General features: G+C 39.9%; 1 protein-coding gene across 4 annotated transcripts in view; it reads left to right on the top strand.

Moving 5' to 3' along the window:
• PDE7A (phosphodiesterase 7A) overlaps positions 1 to 21,901 on the top strand; it is a 124,864-nt gene that overhangs the window by 90,099 nt on the left and 12,864 nt on the right. For all 4 annotated transcript variants that reach the window (NM_001266863.1, XM_077942422.1, XM_077942423.1 and 1 more), the window contains 4 exons: positions 4,016 to 4,167; positions 6,363 to 6,426; positions 12,261 to 12,356; positions 16,930 to 17,030. In NM_001266863.1, the coding sequence (NP_001253792.1) occupies positions 4,016 to 4,167; positions 6,363 to 6,426; positions 12,261 to 12,356; positions 16,930 to 17,030 (413 nt within the window). The remainder of the gene's footprint in view (positions 1 to 4,015; positions 4,168 to 6,362; positions 6,427 to 12,260; positions 12,357 to 16,929; positions 17,031 to 21,901) is intronic.

The raw sequence follows: 21,901 nt of genomic DNA, 5'->3' as shown, positions 1-21,901 counted from the left end.
ATGCCCATGAAGTGGTACTCATGACCTTGAACTCTGCTTTAGCTTACTTTTTCTTTTATTTATTTTTTATTATACTTTAAGTTCTAGGGTACATGTACACAACGTGCAGCTTTGTTACATATGTATACATGGGCCATGTTGGTGTGCTGCACCCATTAACTCATCATTTACATTAGGTATTTCTCCTAATGCTATCCCTCCCTGCTCTGCCCACCCCATGACAGACCCTGGTGTGTGATGTTCCCCTTCCTGTGTCCAAGTGTTCTCATTGTTCAATTCCCACCTATGAGTGAGAACATGCGATGTTTGGTTTTCTGTCCTTGTGATAGTTTGCTGAGAATGATGGTTTCCGGCTTCATCCATGTCCCTACAAAGGACATGAACTCATCCTTTTTTATGGCTGCATAGTATTTCATGGTGTATATGTGCCACATTTTCTTAATCCAGTCTATCACGGATGGACATTTGGGTTGGTTCCAAGTCTTTGCTATTGTGAATAGTGCCGCAATAAACATACGTGTGCATGTGTCTTTATAGCAGCATGATTTATAATCCTTTGGGTATATACCCAGTGCTGGGTCAAATGATATTTCTAGTTCTAGATCCTTGAGGAATTTCCACACTGTCTTCCACAATGGTTGAACTAGTTTACAGTCCCACCGGTGTAAAAGTGTTCCTATTTCTCCACATCCTCTCCAGCACCTGTTGTTTCCTGACTTTTTAATGATTGCCATTCTAACTGGTGTGAGATGGTATCTCATTGTGGTTTTGATTTGCATTTCTCTGATGGCCAGTGATGATGAGCATTTTTTTCATGTGTCTGCTGGCTGCATAAATGTCTTCTTTTGAGAAGTGTCTGTTCGTATCCTTTTTCCACTTTGCCAAGACAATCCTAAGCTAAAAGAACAAAGCTGGAGGCATCACGCTACCTGACTTCAAACTATAATATGAGGCTACAGTAACCAAAACAGCATGGTACTGCTACCAAAACAGAGATATAGACCAATGGGACAGAACAGAGCCCTCAGAAATAATACCACACATCTACAACCATCTGATCTTTGACAAACGTGACGAAAACAAGAAATGGGGAAAGGATTCCCTGTTTAATAAATGGTGCTGAGAAAACTGGCTAGCCATATGCTGAAACTGGATCCCTTCCTTACACCTTACACAAAAATTATTTCAAGATGGATTAAAGACTTAAATGTTAGATCTAAAACCATAAAAACCCTTGAAGAAAACCTAGGCAATACCATTCAGGACATAGGCATGGGCAAGGACTTCATGACTAAAACACCAAAAGCAATGGCAACAAAAGCCAAAATTGACAAATGGGATCTAATTAAACTAAAGAGCTTCTGCACAGCAAAAGAAACTACCATCAGAGTGAACAGGCAACCTACAGAATGGGAGAAAATTTTTGCAATCTACTCATCTGACAAACGGCTAATATCCAGAATCGACAAAGAACTCAAATAAATTTACAAGAAAAAAACAACCCCATCAAAAAGTAGGTTACTTTTTCATAATAAATACAGTACAACCCTTCTGCAACATTTTCTAAAAGTTTTCTAAGTGTGTTGGCTCTAATGCATTAATTGTATTACATTTTTACCTTGGTTTCTAAGGCTATATTTGTAAAATGGAGAAGATAATCTTTGCCTTCTTCACAGGATGGTAATGATTACTAAATGGGATAGTGGATGTGAACATACTCTCGTAAAACTGTAACGTGCTTTACAAATACAGAGATGGTGGTGCTAGTGTTACATTAATGAGATCTTATCTGCTCCCCACATATTCATGCGATGCCATTCTGTCCCTTGCAGATCCATGTTTTTCTAGTAATAAATTAGAAGAGTCCATTATATACTTAACATTCTTTTGCATTAGCTTTTTTCCTTCTGTTTCTTTTTCTGTCCATACCTTCATCTAAAGACTATTTTGAATAATTATGTACACAGAATTTTGTAATGAACAGTAAATAAACAATACTGTATAGTTGTAATTTAAAAACCCTTGTGAGTAAACAGGCTTTGTAAACAGATCTGTGTTTTTTAATCCACGTGTCACCCTATATTGGGTATGTGACCTTAGGAAAGTTATTTAATTTCTTGTAGACTCAGTGTTCTCATGTGTAAAGTAGGGGATACTATTTATCTTTTGAAGTTGTTGATGACTAAATGAAATTCTTTTTACAAAGCACTTGAAACATGGCTTTCATAAAATTTACCTAAATTTCTTCAAACAGACTAATTCTAGTTTAAACATAATCATCACTTGATATTAATAGTTTTTACTATTTTGGTTCTAGTCCTTTTATAAAGTAAGTTATATTGGTAAAGATCAGAAATTTAAGATTCACAATTGTTTTAGATACTTGCATTTTACTCACTGGAGTGAAAAATGGGAGAAGTAAATAACACAACAGTGTGCATTATTTTACTTCTTGTTTATTTTTGTGTATGGGAACCTCAGAGCTCATCAGATATTTTTTAAATAGTATGCATTTATTTAATATATTTTACAATTACCTATTATATGCTTTGCATTACTATTAGGCTTTGGAATACAGAGGGAAAAAAATAGTTCATGACTGTACTGAAAGTCATCATTTGTTCAAGGAGACAAAAAAGTAATTATAATGTCAGAAGTACGATTATAGATGAATGCACAGGGAGCTTTGGGAAGCCAGAGGGGGTGCTTCCCGCCTCTTCAAGATAGGGGCAGTGTACTAAATGTGCTTCCCAGGGTAGGTGATACCTGAGTCAAGTCTGCAAAGAGCCAGACTTGGAACGTGAAGCCTTCTCTTCCAGGCTAAGGAAATGAAGTTCATATTAAGATGATGAAGAGCCATGAAATGCTTTTACTTAGAGCAAGATGAGCAGATTCAGAATTTCTGAGAATTACCTGGTAGCATACCTCCAAGCAATGGGAGCAGCATCAATTTTACCACCCTCGACATGGCTACCATTTAACACCTGCTGTGACTCTGACTTGTATATATATAATCTCATTTAATCCAGCACCCCTTAAATTAGATATTACTGCCATTATACAGATAAGGAAACCCAGGGCTAGAGGTTAGTAGAGGAGTGAGTGACTGGACATGCAACAGAGAATATGTTTGATTACCTTCCATTTCACCTGGTGATTCTAAATTAAGAGAGATGATTTATTGATCCTCAGTCTTGATTTTCCTATTTTATATTGTGAACATTTTACTGAATTTGGTTTGATTTTAGAGTCTAAAGATAACGTACATTCCCTGCAAGATAGATTTTAACCCAGATCTGTCATTTTATCTGGTGCCCAATCCAAGGAACTCTGGTTTATTCTAACACTAGAGGGAAAAAATGGCTGTGTTAGACTCACTGAAAGAGAACATTCCAGTCTCTAATGTAGAACTGCATCTTTTCTAGAGCATATCATCTTAAATAATTTTTATCCCTATCCTTAAGAACACTTATAGGATATAAACCACTTTGCTTCCCCTTCTGTCTCCTTTTCCTCTTAATTATCTTAAGTAAATATTTGAAATGATACCTCATTGGGATATGAAATATTTTACTTTGTAATTGTTAAAATCTCATATGTAACTTAGGACCTGGCTTTTCTAGTAGTTTAAAACTAGGTTTTCTTCCTGTTTTTGCTCCATGTTTATGTGGTGTATTGAAGCAAAAGAGTTAAGAGGTGATAGCGTTTTAAAGTTAAAAAAAAAAAAACCCTGATTATTAATCTCGCCGGTCTTCATTGGCTTTCTAAATGCTGTCAAAATTGGCCATTGACCTTCATCCTTAGTTCTTTCATTGAAAATAGAAATGTAATAGAGTGAGAACTCACTTTAAAAAAAAAAAAATTGAAATAAAGTATCGCTTCTCTACTGAAAATGTGGTATAATTATTTAAATGAATTTTTAAAAATACTTGTACATAACTAAAAGTGGTATTGCAAAGATAGCATGTATATAATTATAACTTGCTGTACTCACCTTTTATTCTTTTTATTTCAGCTCAATCTGAAATTGAAGTGTCTGTCTCTGCAAGGAATATCAGAAGGCTACTAAGTTTCCAGCGATATCTTAGATCTTCACGCTTTTTCCGTGGTACTACGGTTTCAAATTCTCTAAACATTTTAGATGATGATTATAATGGACAAGCCAAGGTATGTATAGTTTTTGTAAGAAAACATTAATTTTTTGATAAGTTTACTGAAGCCCTTTATTCTCCATACAGTAATGATTTATAGAGTCTTTTTGTCTGTCGGTGAAAAGCAGTTAAGCCCGTTTTCCAGGTTTTTTTTCTTTAGAGTAGCTGTTTGTTTTATAATTAGACATTACAGAGCAAGGGAAATTTCTGAAACAACTAAAGTAGTGACAGTGTTTTCATTTGTTATTACAACATTACGTAACAAGGAGATCAATAGAACATTAAACTGTAAGATCTCACAGAATTTTAATGCTGGGAAGAATCTTAGAGATTATCTGATCTCATCATGTCCATATTCCATCAATAAGGAAACTGAGTCCAATAGAGCACGAGGGACTTGTTTACGCTCACCCAGCTGGTTAGAGGTAAACCTAGCACGGGAAGTTACGTCTCTCTCTTTCTTTTGTGTGTGTGTGTGTATTAATAACATCTTTTCACAAAGGTCTCGTGACTTCCAATCAAATAAGTTTTCATCGTCTCTTGCATGGAGAGAGATTTTTGAGGGTTTAGATGTATCATAATTAAACTTGTCGATTGTGAGCATTATTTACTTCATCTTTTTATATAATTTAAAAAGAAATGTCTTACTGAACATCAGGGTTAAATGAGCTTGGTTTTGACCAAATGAGGATTTTAAATAGTATTAAATGTTCAGTGTATTTTAAGTTATTCTTTGACTTAATATTTACGGGCCAGATTTTTGAGTTTGCATAGATAAGTTTTAAGTTGTGTAGGTAAAGCTGGGGTGTCTTCTTTACAGTTACATGAAAGTGAAAAAAATTACTTCCCTGTTCAGTAAAAGAAATCAGTGGAAAGTGTTCCCGCTTGCTTTAAATGTTAAAACGTTTACAAGTTCTGCCTTTTAGAATGAGAATATCTCTTTTGTCATTTGTTGTTATTAGTACTGTCGTAATTAATGATTTCTACTAGTAGTATCTTAGTGTTGCTCATGTCAGTGTATTCATAAATGTATACAACAGTGAACTTTTAGATATAAAATATAAGTTTTTTTTCTAGAAAAAGTCCACAGAATGTTCAGGTTAAGAATGTATGGTATAAAAATATTTGGTTTTTAGGGTCTTTGTGGAATTTATTTGCTTGGCTGAGGTACACATTATCCTAAAAGTTAATGTAGTAAATTGTATTATTTTATAAGCATGTTTAGATAATATAAATAAATATCCATAAGTTAGAAATGTTTTTTTTAAAACTGAACAACAAATAATTTAAGCATGGTGTGGTATCAGTGTCAGATGCCTACGTTCTAGAAACAGACTACCTAATTTAAGATCCCAGCTCTATCACTTTATAGCTGAGCAAGTTAGTTATTTTTTGCTTGTTTCTACGTCACTAAAATGAGAATTGAAAACAATGCCTGGGCCGGGTGCAGTGGCTCATGCCTGTAATCCCAGCATGTTGGGAGGCCAAGTTGTGAGAATCACTTGAGCCTAGGAGTTTGAGACCAGCCTGGGCAGCATGATGAGACCTTGTCTCTACAAAAAAAGAAAAAAAAAAAAATTTAGCCAGGTGTGGTAACACATGCTTGTAGTCTCAGCTTCTCAGGAGGCTGAGACAGGAGGATTGCTTGAGCCCAGGAGGTCGAGACTGCAGTAAGCTGTCTTGTTTGTGCCACTGCACTCCAGCCTTGGTGACAGTGAGTGTGAGACCCTGTCTCAAAAGAAGAAAAAAGAAAACATCTGATGGTGTTGTTCCAAGTAGTAAAAGAGTGAGTAAGGTCACTTATAACAGTACCTGGAATAGTAAATACTCAATAGTGTAACTTATTTTTATTAGATTGTTTGCAATTTAGTTTCTCAACCATACAACATTTGAACCACACTTCTGTGATGTTAAGTGATACTAGAATTCTTAAAGGTTTGCGGGACTATAGCAATAAGTTGGGAAACATAACCTTCCTGTGCATTCATTAATTGAAAAACAAAATAATGTTTCATTTTTCAAATGGAGTTTATCCCTTTGAGCATTTTTTTGGAGCCAGTTGAAAAAGTCACGATTAAAAGAAAAATGATACTTGTATTTTTTAAAGGAAATCAATCACTTTACATTTTCATTAACTTCTCTATGGAATATCTCCAAAAGACAATGTTATTGAAATTAAATTACAGTAGAAATGTTTGGTTTTCATTTCAGTGTATGCTGGAAAAAGTTGGAAATTGGAATTTTGATATCTTTCTATTTGATAGACTAACAAATGGTAAGTGAAGAATTTGACTTGCTCAAGTTAATGTAGTCTAGATTACTGCATTGATGGTGCAGCCACTGGTGCGTTGCTTTCATTTACTGTACGAAGGTTGTGAGCCCTCTGCTGGAAGAGAGAGTGTGTTAGTCCATTTTCACACTGCTGATAAAGATGTACCCGAGACTGGGTAATTGATAAAGAAAAAGAGGTTTAATGGACTCACAATTCCATGTGGCTGGGGAGGCCTCACAATCATGGTGGAAGGTGAAAGGCACATCTTACATGTCGGCAGGCAAGAGAGAAATGAGAGCCAAGCAAAAGGGGAAACTCCTTATGAAATCATCAGATCTCATTAGACTTATCCACTACCACGAGAGCAGTATGGGGGAAAGCACCTCCATGATTCAATTATCTCCCACCGGGTCCCTCCCACAACACATGGGAATTATGGGAACTACAATTTAAGATGAGATTTGGCTGGGGACACAGCCAAACCATATCAGGGAGCATCATTTTTTCTCTTTTTAAGTGACTTTTCTAAAAGTCTACAGAATCAGTCTCATATATACTTGGCTGATTGGTTGGCAATTGCTGCTGCTATTATTAATAATAACCCAGAATAAACATTATTATCTCATTTTTTTAATTTTTCTTTTTTGGTTTCTTTTAGATTGTGGCCATTTACAATGACATCTGATATTGTATGCCTGTTTTGATTGCCCCCGCTGAGTGGTGGATTAACCACCTTTTGGCACATCCTGACCAACAGCAGTGGTTCCTTGCTTTCAGATGGAGAATGAGGAAGAGCTGTAGCTTCTTTAGGAGGGCTTATCAGAATCTGCAGAGTATGGATGATTTGGGGAAAAATGCCCACAGGTGATTCTAATCTGCTTACCCACTCCTGAGTTTAGTTTGGTTCTGGATGGAGGGGTCATGTTTTCTTGTTCTCTTTGGGAACAGGAAAATGTTCCGTAGGAAAAGGAACAGGGAATCACTCTTATTTAGGATAAAATTGTGGGCGTAATTATTGGTGGTACAGTTGAGGACCGCCAAACCTTAGGCAGTTCTACCTTTTACTATAGCTTTAGTATACCTTTTAGTATATTTGGGTAGCTTTTCTAGAAATACAATTTCCTTTTTTCAAGAAAGTGTTCGTTTCCATTTTTTAAAAAGTTCCTTCGTGCCTGTTTTTTTTTTTTTTTTTTAAAACACAACTAAGCATCTTATTTTGAAATGTTTTGTTGATTTATGTTCTTATTCACTGGTAAAAGCAGTTCAACTAGGCCGGGCGCAGTGGCTCACGCCTGTAATCCCTGCAATTTGGCAGGCCAAGGCTGGTAGATCACGTGAGATCAGGAGTTTAAGACCAGCCCAGCCAACATGGCAAAACCCCATCTCTACTAAAAATACAAACATTGGCTGGGTGTGGTGGTGCATGTCTCTAATCCTAGCTACTTGGGAGGCAGAGGCAGGAGACTTACTTGAATCTGGGAGGTGGAGGTTGCTGTGAGCTGAGATTGCGCCATCTCACTCCAGCCTGGGCAATAGAGCGAGACTGTCTCAAAAAAAAAAAAAAAAAAAAAAAAAAAAGGCAGTTCAACTAGTCATTTGCCCCAGAGCAGAAAGTACACTGAGAGGAAATCAGTACTGACTTTAGAATAATGAAACCACTGCTGTACTTTGAAATCACCTGCTTTTTCTTATTGCTTTGGAATGAAGTGTCTTTGATAAGGATGCCAAATATGTAAAATGAACAAGCAAATTACAACTTTATTTTTCTCAGGAATCAATGTGGGTTCTCTTAGTATCACTCCATTATTCTCTCTAAGTCGCATGGCAATGCCTAATGGAAATACCTTTGTCTATACCTTCTGTTTGCTTATGCAGTGTTGACAGAAAATAAATCGGACTGATCCTAGGCAAAATTGTGAAGACAGTGAAGTTTGCCTTTATCAGCAAAACCACCCTCCTGCCTCCCTGCCTTTTTATTCCTCCCCTTTGCTATCTCTCTTCTACTTTTCCTTTGCCCTTGGTGATTAAGTGTTCTGTACTTCTCCCTGCCCCCACCTTGGCCTGTACACACAGGAAAGGCTCTGATATCATTTACACAGTTAGCCTTCCCTTGGCCTTTCTCCTTTTTGAAAATATAGGTAGGTGAAATATCAGGTGGCCCACCTTTTTCTTGCTCAGGGAAATTCCCCTTTCCTAACTTAACACAAATATTACTTTAGGTATTATCTCAAGACAAATATAGATTAAACAATGTCACCCTTAACACTTTCAAAGTTTAGCCTTACATAAACTCTCACAGCTCATAGCCTATTATTAGTCTACTGGGACACTTGTCACTCATTGAAATAGTTGATTGTTCTTCTCTAAATTTTATTTTTAAAAAGTACATACTCTGCTAGTTGGGGGCATGGTGATGAAAGCGGCGTGAGCTCAGCAGTGCACTGGATGGGCAGAAGAAATAGCTAGCAGTCCACAGTAGTTAACTAAGCACTTCGCTTTCCTTTTGATCACCTCACTGCTTAAATGGGATTTGTGGACAGGGTGGCTACATGGTTTCCCCTTAGGGTTCGTCCCAAATCATTAGGGTTTAGTAGAAACCACTCATGGTTAGCTACTCACCTTTGATTTTAGAGGTTGAGATTTATACATTCAGTTAACTACAGCTATTTAAAAGCTCAGGAATTTTCTACTTAAGGAGATATTATTGGGGAACAAATGGGCAGAAGAAAATTCCTTTAGCTTATACTATATAATGAGAATGGTTTTCCTTTTAAAACTGCTTCACCTGAAATGAATTCTCGATAACATACTTTCATGGTATCCAAGTGTATAGTTTTCCCTTCTTGCTTATTGATCCAATACTTTCTTGTGTTTCTTATGCTGGCAATTTCCCAGATGATATTGGGGGGAGGACAGGAAGGCAGAGGAGGAAGCAAAATGCAGTGATTTGTGCCAAGACAAATGGTCCCCAGCTTGTCTGCTACAAGGAGGGAAGTAGTTATTGTCTGGTAGGATGCATTTGGAATTCCTTTTGTAGGATTGAGGGCATTAAGTGATGCGACAGAGCAAAAGCTTATCACTCCTGAAGACACCTGGTTCGTGAGGACACTAGCTGCCAGGCCTGCGTCGTCAGGGTAGCCTGCTCCTTCCAGCCAGATCCTTCTGGGATCACCTTCTGCAAATGACTGAGGCCCACTATTCCAGAGGCAGTTCTATCTTTTGATATATTTTTATGAGGGTAGCTTTTCTTAAAATACAGTTTTCTTTTTCATAAAGTGTTTGTTTCCATTTCCATTTTTTAAAAAGTTCTTCTTTGCCTGATTTTTGTTTAACACAGCTGAGCATCTCTTCTTTTGAAATGTTTTGTTGACTTGTGTTCTTACTGGTGTTATAATCCTCAGTTGGTATCTTGCATGCCGCTTTTCAGTTACATATGGGTAGTACACTTTAAGAGCCTGGTTCTTGTCAGATTCCCTTAAAGTTCCTAGTGGGGACGTTACATGTGTTTCTTCACTACACTTTGCCTGAATTCCAAAAGAGGGTATTTTCCTGTTAGATTGTAGCTTTCTTAAAACTTATTCTACACCCTAGAAATGGGTAATTTGTTTTGTTACATTTGAAAAACAATTTTGGGAGAACCTTATGATAATCTAAATATACAGAGAATGAATAAACATTCTAAAATATTTATATACTCGAAGATGGTTGTTACAGCAATAGTAACGGACACGTCGTTCACTTCTTCAGAAATGGCTCCACGCCACGTGGACTCGTGTTTGTACCGATAGAGCATATCAGGACCTGAACACATTTTAACATTTAATTTATTTAAAATGTAAGATTTGAAATTTTTTTTCTTTCCAAATGAAGGCGATATGTCAAGTAGTTTATAAAAATGTCTCTTTTGGCCTGCCACATCTTTTCTGTCACTGCTCATGCAAATAATGTTCCAGTTAATGTACTTTTTCATCAGCCGTGGTCTTTTGTTGGCAGTTGGTTAGGTGGTTTTAGATAACAAGGTTAGCCAAACAGTCCTTTATTATCCTTCATAAATATTATTATTATAAATTTTCAATTTGGGACCAGTATGTCTTTTATACGTTTTTGTAAGAGTCATCATAGACTTTACAGAATACTAGAATTGTGTATCTTATTGCTATTATCTGAACATTGGCAGTAATTTATGAGTCTATGTGAAGGATGTAGTCTACTTAAAATAGACTTTTTAATGTGTAGCCTATTTAAAACATGTGGTCTGTTTAATTGTTAATATAGTATATGTGTCCTATAGAAGTTTACAAAACTGAGAAATATAATAAGAGGTTTAAAAAATGGAGAAATGGAGAGTTATACCATGGAAGGGAAAACTAAACATCATAAAAATGGTGGTTTTTCCAAATTTAATTTCTATTCTTGGTGTGACTCCACTTGTCAGTGACGAAGGAGTGGACGTTGAGGACGAAGACAGTCCCCATCGCATGTAGCAGCTCTTTCCAAAAACTCGCGTCTGTAGGGGGATGGAGCAGGGGAAACTGGAGGGAGCCAGGAGAGGCTGTGATTCTTTATTGTTTGAGAGATGAGAGAACCTAGAGCATGTCTGAATGCTGATGCTTATTGGGACAATATAGAAAAGAGAAAGAGATTGGTGGGGTGGGGTGGGGATAGGTGTACCCGATGGAACAAGGAATATCTCTGAGGAGGTGTGGATGGGTTGGCTTTTGAAAGAAAGGGAAACTCGGCCAGGTGCAGTGGCTCATGCCTGTAATCCCAGCACTTTGGGAGGCCGAGGCTAGCGGATCACAAGGTCAGGAGTTGGAGACTAGCCTGGCCAACAAAGTGAAACCCCGTCTCTACTAAAAATACAAACAATTAGCCAGGCTTGGTGGTGGGCGCCTGTAATCACCACTACTCGGGAGGCAGAGACAGGACAATCGCTTGAACTCAGGAGGCGGAGGTTGCAGTGAACCAAGATCGCACCATTGCACTCCAGCCCGACAGTGCAAGACTCCATTTCAAAAAAGAAAGAAAGGGAAACTTGAGGGCTTGTATTATTTCTGTGACATATGAGGCTATGGAGAATGAGGGGGTGGATGGGAAGTAAGTATGTTGAAAGTTTAAGAAGAGCATAAAAGGCTTGAAAACAGGCATTTTAAAAAGTGAAAGAGCCAGTTCACCGGAAAAACAATATGATTGCTGGGCAGTGTTGACTCTGAGTTTACAGTGATATTCTGCCTAGTTTCGTGATTCCCCCTCCCCACTCCCCAAGCAAATCTCAGATTTTCTGCAGCTACTCTGGAAAAGCAAGTGGTTGAGTTCAGAGTTTTTAATTCTGATGATCTTGAGGTCATTGATGCCTCCTCCTAACCCTGTATGGATGAGAGTAGACACATTCTCAAGGCTAACAAGGCCGCAGCTGAGGTGTGTGCTCTGGGGCGGTCTGTTTCAGTGAAAGCAAGATGGCAGAGGCGTTGTCAGGAGGAAGGCCAAGTGCAGCCACACTGAATTAGGTTACTGTGTGGGACAATTTTTAAAGTTTTCTATTGTCTATTCTAATTATTTTGGTGTCTTTAAAAAAATCTATTTGAAAATGTCTAGCTTTCAGTTCTTTGGTTGTGGAAAAGTAAAACAACAAAAATTAAATTTTTCTTACAGTGAAACAAAGATGTGATGTATAAAGTTCATAACTGATAAAATAAGAAGATGCATATTTTTGATATACAAAAAGTGGGAATTATTACTCTTTCCATGTTTTATATTCAAAATCCATATTTCAAAGCATAATGTAATTGTGTTGACTAGTATTTCCTACTAATGTAATGTCTCTTCTTTCTTTTTAGGAAATAGTCTAGTAAGCTTAACCTTTCACTTATTTAGTCTTCATGGATTAATTGAGTATTTCCATTTAGATATGATGAAACTTCGCAGATTTTTAGGTAAGTGATTCTAACCCATTAACAGTAACAAGATTTACATTTATATAAGAACCTGTTTGTAAGTTTTATCTCAGTTATATCGGTTAGCTATTGCTTTATAATAAACCAGCCAAAATTAGTGACTTAAAACAACACACAGTTATTTAACTGTTGCATCTGTGGGCCTGTTGAATGCTTCTTTTGGTCTGGGTGAGCTCATCTGTGCACCTGCAGACAGCAACAGGTGAGCCGTATGTTGGTTTTGTAGCGACCTCAGCTAGGATACCAGGCTGATCCATCTCGGCTCTACATAGTCTTCTGTTAAATTTTAAAAAAGCAGAGGAGTTTGGCACCATAAGAGATTTACATTAAAAACAAAAGAGAATTATTTATTTTACAATTAGCGAAGCTTGTTCAAACAGTAGTGCCAGGTTTCCAAGGGAGCTGATGTCCCCAGGCCTCTGGAGCCCTGGGCTCAGAATCGGCCCACCTTCACTTCTGCAGCAAGTGGCCACAGCAAATCAGACCAGGGGTGCACTACACCTGTTGGTGCAAAGGCTGCAAAGTTACAGAACCATAGATATGGGGAATAGTGAATACTTGATTTCATTTTGCAATGTTTCTTACATTGACCACAGATTGCTGACAAAGGTGACACAATTTCTATACTTTTCTAAATTTTCAAAGGCTAAAACTTTAAAGATCAGGTATATTGCAGTTAGGTTTCTTCTTTTTCTGAGCCCTAAAATCTCTTTGACAGTAGACTTTAAAGATTATTTGGGACCAGGTGTGGTGGCTTACACCTGTAATCCCAGCACTTTGGGAGGCCGAGGCGGGTGGATCACTTGAGGCCACGAGTTGGAGACCAGCCTGGCCAACGTGGCAAAAACCTCATCTCTACTAAAAATACAAAAACATTAGCCAGGCATGGTGGTGCACGCCTGTAATCCCAGCTGCTTGGGAGACTGAGGCACAAGATATCAACTCTAATCTTCCTTCTTGTAATATCCACCAATCTCTCCTGGCTGGTTGTACCGGAGGAGGGAATTCACGATTCCTGGTGAAGCCTTTGCCTGTGCTTTAGGTGGAGAGGGGAACTTCAGAGAAAGTACTCCTCTGCATTTGCTGCTCTGAGTTTGAAGTCCAAAGCAGCATATTTTGGGGTCTCATTTTCTGACCCTCATTGTGGTATTTCATATAGTGCCCAGATCAAGAGATAGTTTAATTTGTAATTTATTTTTGGTTATATAAACTTTGCTTATATACAGCAAAAAAGATTACAACTTAATGAAGGCTCACATGATCATTAGCATTTTGTTCCAATAAAATCTTTTAAAGTAAGGTGTTTACATCAGTTTTTTTTTTAAAGACATAATGCTATTGTACACTTAATAGACTATAGTGTAAACATAGCTTTTGTATGCACTGGGAAACCCAAAATTTTGACTTGCTATATTGCAATATTCACTTTATTTTAGTGGTCTGGAACTTAACACTAAGTATCTCGCTGGTATGCCTATACTTAATAGTGAGAGACCATCACATTGCTTTGCTATCTTTTTAAAATCTTTCAATTTTAAGTAGAGAGAAATTACAAATTATTCAGGAAGTAATGTATTACTGTAAGAAAATGGTAAAACTGTAGAACTATAAAATAAGTTAAGATGTTGCTGGTAGGGACATTTAATATTTCATACATGCTGGGCACAGTGGCTCATGCCTGTAATCCCAGCACTTTGGGATGCTGAGGCAGGTGGATCACTTGAGGCCAGGAGTTCGAGACCATCCTGGCCAGCATGGTGGAACCCTGTCTCTACTAAAAATACAAAAATTAGTCAGGCGTGGAGGCGTGTGCCTGTAATCCCAGCTACTTGGGAGGCTGAGGCAGGAGAATTACTTGAACCCAGGAGGCAGAGGCTGTAGTGAGCCGAGATCGTGCCACTGCACTCCAGCCTGGGCAACAGAATGAGACTCTGTCTCAAAAAAAAAAATAATCATTCATATAACCATTTTTGCTAACTTGCAACTGGTTTATCTAGGTAAACAGAAGCCTGTGTAACTGTACAGATATAATTTTGTAGTAAATTCTCAAGTTTATAATTAAAATAGTGTGAGTAGCCCCAGTAGCTATACTGGCAATTATAAACATGCATATCCCCGCTTTGCACATTGTTCATATGAATACTTGGCTGTTTCTGCCCTCATCCTGCTGCCACTAATTTGGCAGCCACTAGAACAGGTTTATGAGAGAATTAAGCCTTAAAGCCATAAGGAATCCACTGGCTACAATGAGTTATCTTCTGTGCAATGTATCTGGAATGGCTTCGGCTCTATACTGTCTTTGGGAGAATTGAGAAAATAATAACTCAGGTGTTGTTTGTTTGAGACAGGGTTTCACTGTATTGCTGAGACTGGAATGCAATGGCATGATCATGGCTCACTGCAACCTCCACTTCCCAAGCTCCAGGCAGCCTCCCACCTCATCCAGGCTGAGGCAGGAGAATCCCTTGAACCCGGGAGGTGGAGGTTGCAATGAGCTGAGATTGTGCCACTGCACTCCAGCCTGGGCAAAGGAACGAGACTCCATCTCAAAAAAAAAAAAAAGCCTCAATACCAAGAATGTACAGCCAAATGAAGAGCTCAAAATAGTAACTCAGACTTCAGACTTCTACTTAGAACTCTGGTTTAGAAAAAAAAAATTATTACATAGGGCTTTTGAGAAGCTTTTCCTTTGGAGAGTCTCGCTCTGTCACCTAGGCTTGAGTGCAGTGGCACGATCATGGTTCACTGCAGCCTCAACCTCTCGACTCATGCGATCCTCCCACTTCAGCCTCCTGGGTAGCTAGGAATATAGATGTGCACCACCACACCATGCTGCATTTTTTTTTTTTAGTACGGACAAGGTCTTACTAATGGCCTAGGCTGGTCTCAAACTCCTGACCTCAGGCAATCCTCCAGCCTCGGCCTCCCAAAGTGCTGGAATTACAGGTGTGAGGCAGCGCACCTGGCCTTGAGAAACTTTTTAATGTGTATTAATTGTAAGTAGTATGCCTGAAATACTGTACAGTAGTCCCCCTTTATCTCTGGTTTTGCTTTTGGTGGTTTCAGTTACCTGTGGTCAACTGTAGCCTCAAAATATTAAATGGAAAATTCCAGAAGTAAGCAATTCATAAGTTTTGAATTGCACACCATTCTGAGCAGCGTGATGAAATCTCATTGCATCCTGATCCGTGCTGGTTATCAGATCAGCCGTGTTGGTATCACAGTGCTTGTGTTCGTCACCCTTATTTTACTTCATAATGGCCCCAAAGCACAAGAGTTGTGATGCTGGCATATTGTTATAATTGTTCTATTTTATTTTAGTTATTGTTAATTTCTGACTGCGACTAACTTATAAATTACGCATTATTGTAGGTGTGTTCGTATAGGAAAAACACAGTATAAATAGGATTTGGTGCTATCTGTGGTTTCAGGCATCCATTGGGGGTCTTGGAACATATCCCCCAAGAATATGAGGGGACTACTGTACTAAAATATAAATTATAAAACACATACAGCTGGGCATGGTGGCTCACACCGGTAATCCTAGCACTTTGGGAGACCGAGGTGGGTGGATCACCTGAGGTCAGGAGTTCAAGACCAGCCCGGCCAACATGGTGAAACCCCATCACGACAAAAATACAAAAATTAGCCGAGCATGATGGCAGGTGCCTGTAATGCCAGCTATTTGGGCGGCTGAGGCGGGAGAATCACTTGAACTCGGGAGGTGGACGTTGCACAGTTAGCTGAGATCGTGCTGTTGCACTCCAGCCTGGGTGACAGAGCAAGACTCCATCTCAAAAATAAATAAATAACTACTTACAAAAATAGCTTATTAGGTGGGGCACAGTGGCTCACACCTGCAATGCTAGCACTTTGGGAGGCCAAGGCAGGTGGACTCCTTGAGCCCAGGGGTTTGAAACCAGCCTGGGCAACATGGCAAGTCCGTGTCTTTACAAAAAAATACAAAAAATGAGCCAGGCATGGTGGCATGCACCTGTGGTTCCAACTACTTGGGAGGCTGAGGTGGGAGGATTACTTGAGCCCAGGAGGTCAGGGCTGCAGTGAGCCATGATCATGTCACTGCACTCCAGCCTGGGCAACGAAGTGAGATCCTGTCTCAAAAAAACACTCTTAACCAAGGGTATTGAAAAGGCTATTTGAAAGGATGGGACGGAAGCAAGTGCAGAATTCTGACGGTCTGTCGCACTCACTTGGCGATTGTGTTTCCCCATCACAGGTAGGCTCGCTTTCCTTTGAGACCACTGGATTTGTGTGTTATGCTGGTAGGGCCATTACGTACATTGATGGCAGGGGGCACAACTCCACCCCGAAGCCTAGTCTGTTCTTCCATGATAGCATAGGGAGTCAAATTGATATTGATTCTTTTGGTATACATGTGAGTTGTGAGGTGATTATCATCTGCCCGAATCAGCACGATTTTAACCAATAGCTACATGAAAAGGATGAGTGGGTAACTCATAATTATCACAATTTTTGCACTTGTATATGTTGCTCATATACAGTAAAATCGGGATCTCTTTCTTTGATGCAGTTATGATTCAAGAAGATTACCACAGTCAAAATCCTTACCATAACGCAGTCCACGCTGCGGATGTTACTCAGGCCATGCACTGTTACTTAAAGGAACCTAAGGTAAGAGGTTGACATTGATTTCAGGTGAAAATCATAAGAAAATTCCTTTTGATTTACTTTCACATACTTCTCCTGAAGTTACTGCCTTGACTGAAAATCACAGGCTTCCTTCACAAGAATGAGATCTAGCTCAATCAAGTTTCTGAATCTGGCTGTGTTTCGAAGTGCAATAGCTAGAGAATTGGGTGGTTGTTGAGAGAGAGGCTGGAGAAGCCCAAGCAAGGGCCAGGTCACTTGAAACCTCGACTGCTGGCATTTACACTGAGCTCCACATGGGCTCCCTGTGGGCAGGGACAGCCTTGGTCTGACTCAGTGAATGAATGGGGAGCTACAGAGAGGAAGCAGGAGACTTTAGAAAATTATCCTGGCTGTGGTGTGAAAATAAATCGTATCAACAAAAAGCCTGAACACCTGCCAGGAGTTACTTTGGTGTTTCATGGAAGAGAGCAGAGTGGCCTTGATGAAGTAGAGACGTGGATAGTTTGCAAGTTCTCTTGGGAATTAGAATGAACAGGATGTGGTGTGTGAATGCATTTGGGGGAAAGAAACAAGTCAGTGAAGACTGGTTTGGGCAGTTGAGCAGAAGGTGGAAGTCTTCTATGAGAGGAGGAATGTAGAGAGGAACAAGTTTTGGGGGTAAGGCTTGTAGAGACAATGAGCACCATTTTGGATCCGTGGTGTTAAATGTATTTGACATCCCAATATAGAGGTCTAGTGGAGAGTTACATAAAAGAGTCCAAAGTATAGGAGAGAAATCAGAATTTATGTATGGATTTGGGAATCATTGTCTGCAGATGTTAATGAAAGCCATGTTTGCCCCTGGACATTTCCTATCCCTGGCAGTTCTGCAATTATGTCTGCCTACCCCATCCCTATTTCAAAACTGCTCTCTCCCTAGATCTTAGTTCTGGCTAAGGTGTTAGGCAGGAAACAGGATGACCAAACTGGCTTGTACCTGCTGATGCCAACTTAAGAACATAGCTAATCTTCTGATTATTTAGGAGATCATAGAATATGTGAAAATTCCCCAGTTTTTTTTAAGTATATGTATCATAACTTTTTAAAAAATCAACTTTATTGTAGTAGAACTTATATGCAGTAATTTAGTGCATACATTTTATGTGTACAGTTTTGACAAATGTATACTCCCAATCACCCAACTGCTTTTTTTTCTAAGAGACAGGGTTTCACAGTGTTGCCCAGACTGGAGTGCAGTGGCGTGGTTATGGCGTACTGCAGCCTCGACATCCTGGGCTCAAGCTGGAGCTAATTTTTCAAATTTTTGTAGAGATGGGGTCTCACTCTATTGCCCACCCCAATTTTTAAATCAAAGTTTAAAAAAACTCTGGGCCAAGACTGCATCCTCTGTTTGAGAATGTTGTGGGAGAGATTAATGAGTATTCACCATACAGTCTGGTAAGTGGAAAGATGGTAATAAGTTCTCTGCAGCACACAGGACGGTTAACCTGCTCACTGAAGGCTTCTGCACTCCCATCTCCCTCTGGGCACACCCAACCCAAGCCAGGGGCAAGGAAATCTGGGTGATGCCAGGTGAGCAGGGCAGGGACACGTGAACAAAAATTAATAAAACCATGATTTTGAACACTTTTTGCCTGTGGAGTTCTGATAATACTTAAACACTTTTCATCCTTAACATACTCATTGAACACTACCCAAGGCTTCAATTAAGGATATAGACAAAATCACAAAGCCCTACAATGCAAGCATTTCCCTTGTCCCTTATCATAGTGAACATTTTTAAATGGAGTCACCCAGGGCTGGGTGCGGTGACTCATGCCTGTAATTCTAGCACTTTGGGAAGCTGAGGCGGATGGCTTGCTTGAGCCCAGGAGTTTGAGACCAGCTTGGTAAGACCTCATCTCTTTTATTCAAAAAAAGAAAGAAAACAAACAAACAAAAACAGAGTCACTCAAAGTTTTAAAAGTGAATTCTAAAAAATTTGAAGTAGATCCAGGTGCGGTGGCTCATGCCTGTAATCTCGATATTTTGGGAGGCCAGGGCAAGAGGATTACTTGAAGCCAGGAGTTTGAGACCAACCTGGGCAATACAGCAAGACCCCATCTCTAAAAAAAAATAAAAAGTTAGATGGGCATGGTGGTGTGTACCTGTGGTCCCAGCTACTTTGGAGGCTGACTCAGGAGGATCACTTGAGCCTGAGAGGTCCAGCAGAGAGTAGTGATAGTGCAACTGCACTGCAGCCTGGGTGACGCCCTATCTTTAGATAGATAGATAGGATGGATTAGATAGATGCCTGAAGATTGTATCTCTTACTCCTGAGCCTTCGCATAGCATCACATGTTTTACACTCTTTGAACATCTGCCACATGCCAGGCTCTATCCTGGTGCTAGGAATGTGGTGGTGAGCAGAGTAGGAATGATCCCTGTCTTCATGAAGTGTACATCCCAGTGGGGGAGGCAGTCATTAAACAAATAGATAAATAGAATTTTGATCAAAATAATATGTTAGTGGCCTGGCATGATGGCTTACCCCTGTAATCCCAGCATTTTGGGAGGCCGAGGCTGGTGGATCACCTGAGGTCAGGAGTTTGTGACCAGCCTGGCCAACATGGTGAAACCCCATCTCTACTAAAAATACAAAAATTAGCTGGGTGTGGCGGCGGGTACCTGTAATCCCAGCTACCTGGGAGGCTGAGGCATGAGCATTGCTTGAACCTGGGAGGCAGAGGTTCCAGTGAGCCAAGATCACGCCACTGCATGCCAGTCTGGGTGACACAGCGAAACTCAGTCTAAAATAATAATAATAATAATACGCTAGAGAATGACCAGGTGGATGGCAAGAGTTTTACAACTTTAGATAGGGTGATCAGAAATCACTTAAGTGGACAGTACATAACTAAGGAGTCATCCATAAAAAAGTCCAGGTACAGATGGAATAGTAAATAGAAAGACTTAAGTATATATATTTTGTGAGAAATTTGTTTTCAATTTTTATACCTTATAATTTATATGGAAGAGCTAATTCTTGGACTCTTGTCTATATGAAAAAAAGAAATATTTCAAGCCAAAGAAATTACTGGAAATTTTGGAGACAAACTCATCTCTCTCTATATGCATTGTCACTAACTTGAGTATTTATTTTTTATGTCCTCAAGGCTGAAGTTATGTGGATTATAAAGCATTTTGTTCAAGTTGAGTCCAAAGTCTCCTTGATTGATTGACACTGGTAACATTCATAGTTGTCAGCCGAGGACATTGTGATTTTCCCTTTGTTTCCTATTTTAATGTTTAGTTTCATGTTTCTGTAATGAGTTTAGTTACTTTACTTAATAACTATACTTAAACTAAGTCTAGATAAGAATTACGCTTACACATCTCAGACATAAACCCACTGTAGCACTGAACCTTTAAACTTTGCTCTACTTGTCCCTGGCAGTTGACAAAAGAACCTGGCCCCCCACATCCCTCCCTGGCCCCTGCATCCTTCCCTTTGATATCAGCGAGACTGGTAATGGTTGGATTGCCTTTCTTATGAATGTACACTTATTCATGCTCTGAGTAGATGCTAATTGCTAGTGACAAAAATATGAATAAGATAGGAATTCTGGCCGGGCGTGGTGGCTCAAGCCTGTAATCCCAGCACTTTGGGAGGCCGAGACGGGCGGATCACGAGGTCAGGAGATCGAAACCATCCTGGCTAACACGGTGAAACCCCGTCTCTATTAAGAAATACAAAAAACTAGCCGGGCGAGGTGGCGGGCGCCTGTAGTCCCAGCTACTCGGGAGGCTGAGGCCGGAGAATGGCGTGAACCCGGGAGGCGGAGCTTGCAGTGAGCTGAGATCCGGCCATTGCACTCCAGCCTGGGCGACAAAGCGAGACTCCGTCTCAAAAAAAAAAAAAAAAAAGATAGGAATTTTGGCCCCCAGAATTTTACTTGTAAAACATGGGAACCTTACGTGGAAACCACAAGAATGTCAGGCCTCTAGGACAGGAATTTTTGTCTGTCTGTCCCCTAATATTTACCTGTCCCCTAAAACAGCACCAGCACATGGTAGGTGCTTGGTGAATATGAGCTGTTAATGAATGATATTGTATATGGGCTTTATCATTGGCTGGGTTTACTCTAACTGTTCTCTGTTTTTATGTTTTTGTTTTGTTCTGTTTTGTTTTTCAGATGGAGTCTTGCTCTGTCGCCCAGGCTGGAGTGCAGCGGCACGATCTCAGCTCACTGCAACCTCCGCCTCCTGGGTTCGAGCGATTGATTCTCTTGTCTCAGCCTCCCAAGTAGCTGATAGGCGTGTGCCACCATGGCCAACTAATTTTTGTGTTTTTAGTAGAGATGGGGTTTCACCATGTTGGCCTGGCTGGTCTCGAACTCCTGACATCAAGTGATCTGCCTGCCTCGGTCCTGCAAAGTGCTGGGATTACAGGCATGAGCCACTATGCCCAGCCTAGTTCTCTGTTTTTAGACCTCTAGAGCAGTGGCCCCCAACCTTTTTGGCACTAGGGACCAGTTTCGTGGAAGACATGTTTTCCTTGGATGGGGAGGGGGATGGTTTCGGGATGAAACTGTTCCACTTCAGATCATCAGGCATTAGATTCTTATAAGAAGTGTGCTGGCTGGGCACAGTGGCTCACACCTGTAATCCCAGCACTTTGGGAGGCTGAGGCAGGCGGATCACAATCTGAGGTCGGGAGTTCGAGACCAGCCTGACTAACATGGAGAAACCCTGTCTGTACTAAAAATACAAAAATAGCTAGGGGTGGTGGCGCATGCCTGTAATCCCAGCTACTTGGGAGGCTGAGGCAGGAGAATCGCTTGAACTCGGGAGGCGGAGGTTGCAGTGAGCCAAGCTTGCGCTATTACTCTCCAGCCTGGGCAACAAGGGCA

Source organism: Macaca mulatta, chromosome 8 (genome assembly GCF_049350105.2).
Source record: "Macaca mulatta isolate MMU2019108-1 chromosome 8, T2T-MMU8v2.0, whole genome shotgun sequence".
Lineage (NCBI taxonomy): Eukaryota > Metazoa > Chordata > Mammalia > Primates > Cercopithecidae > Macaca > Macaca mulatta.
This window is presented reverse-complemented; position numbering and strand designations above follow the sequence as displayed.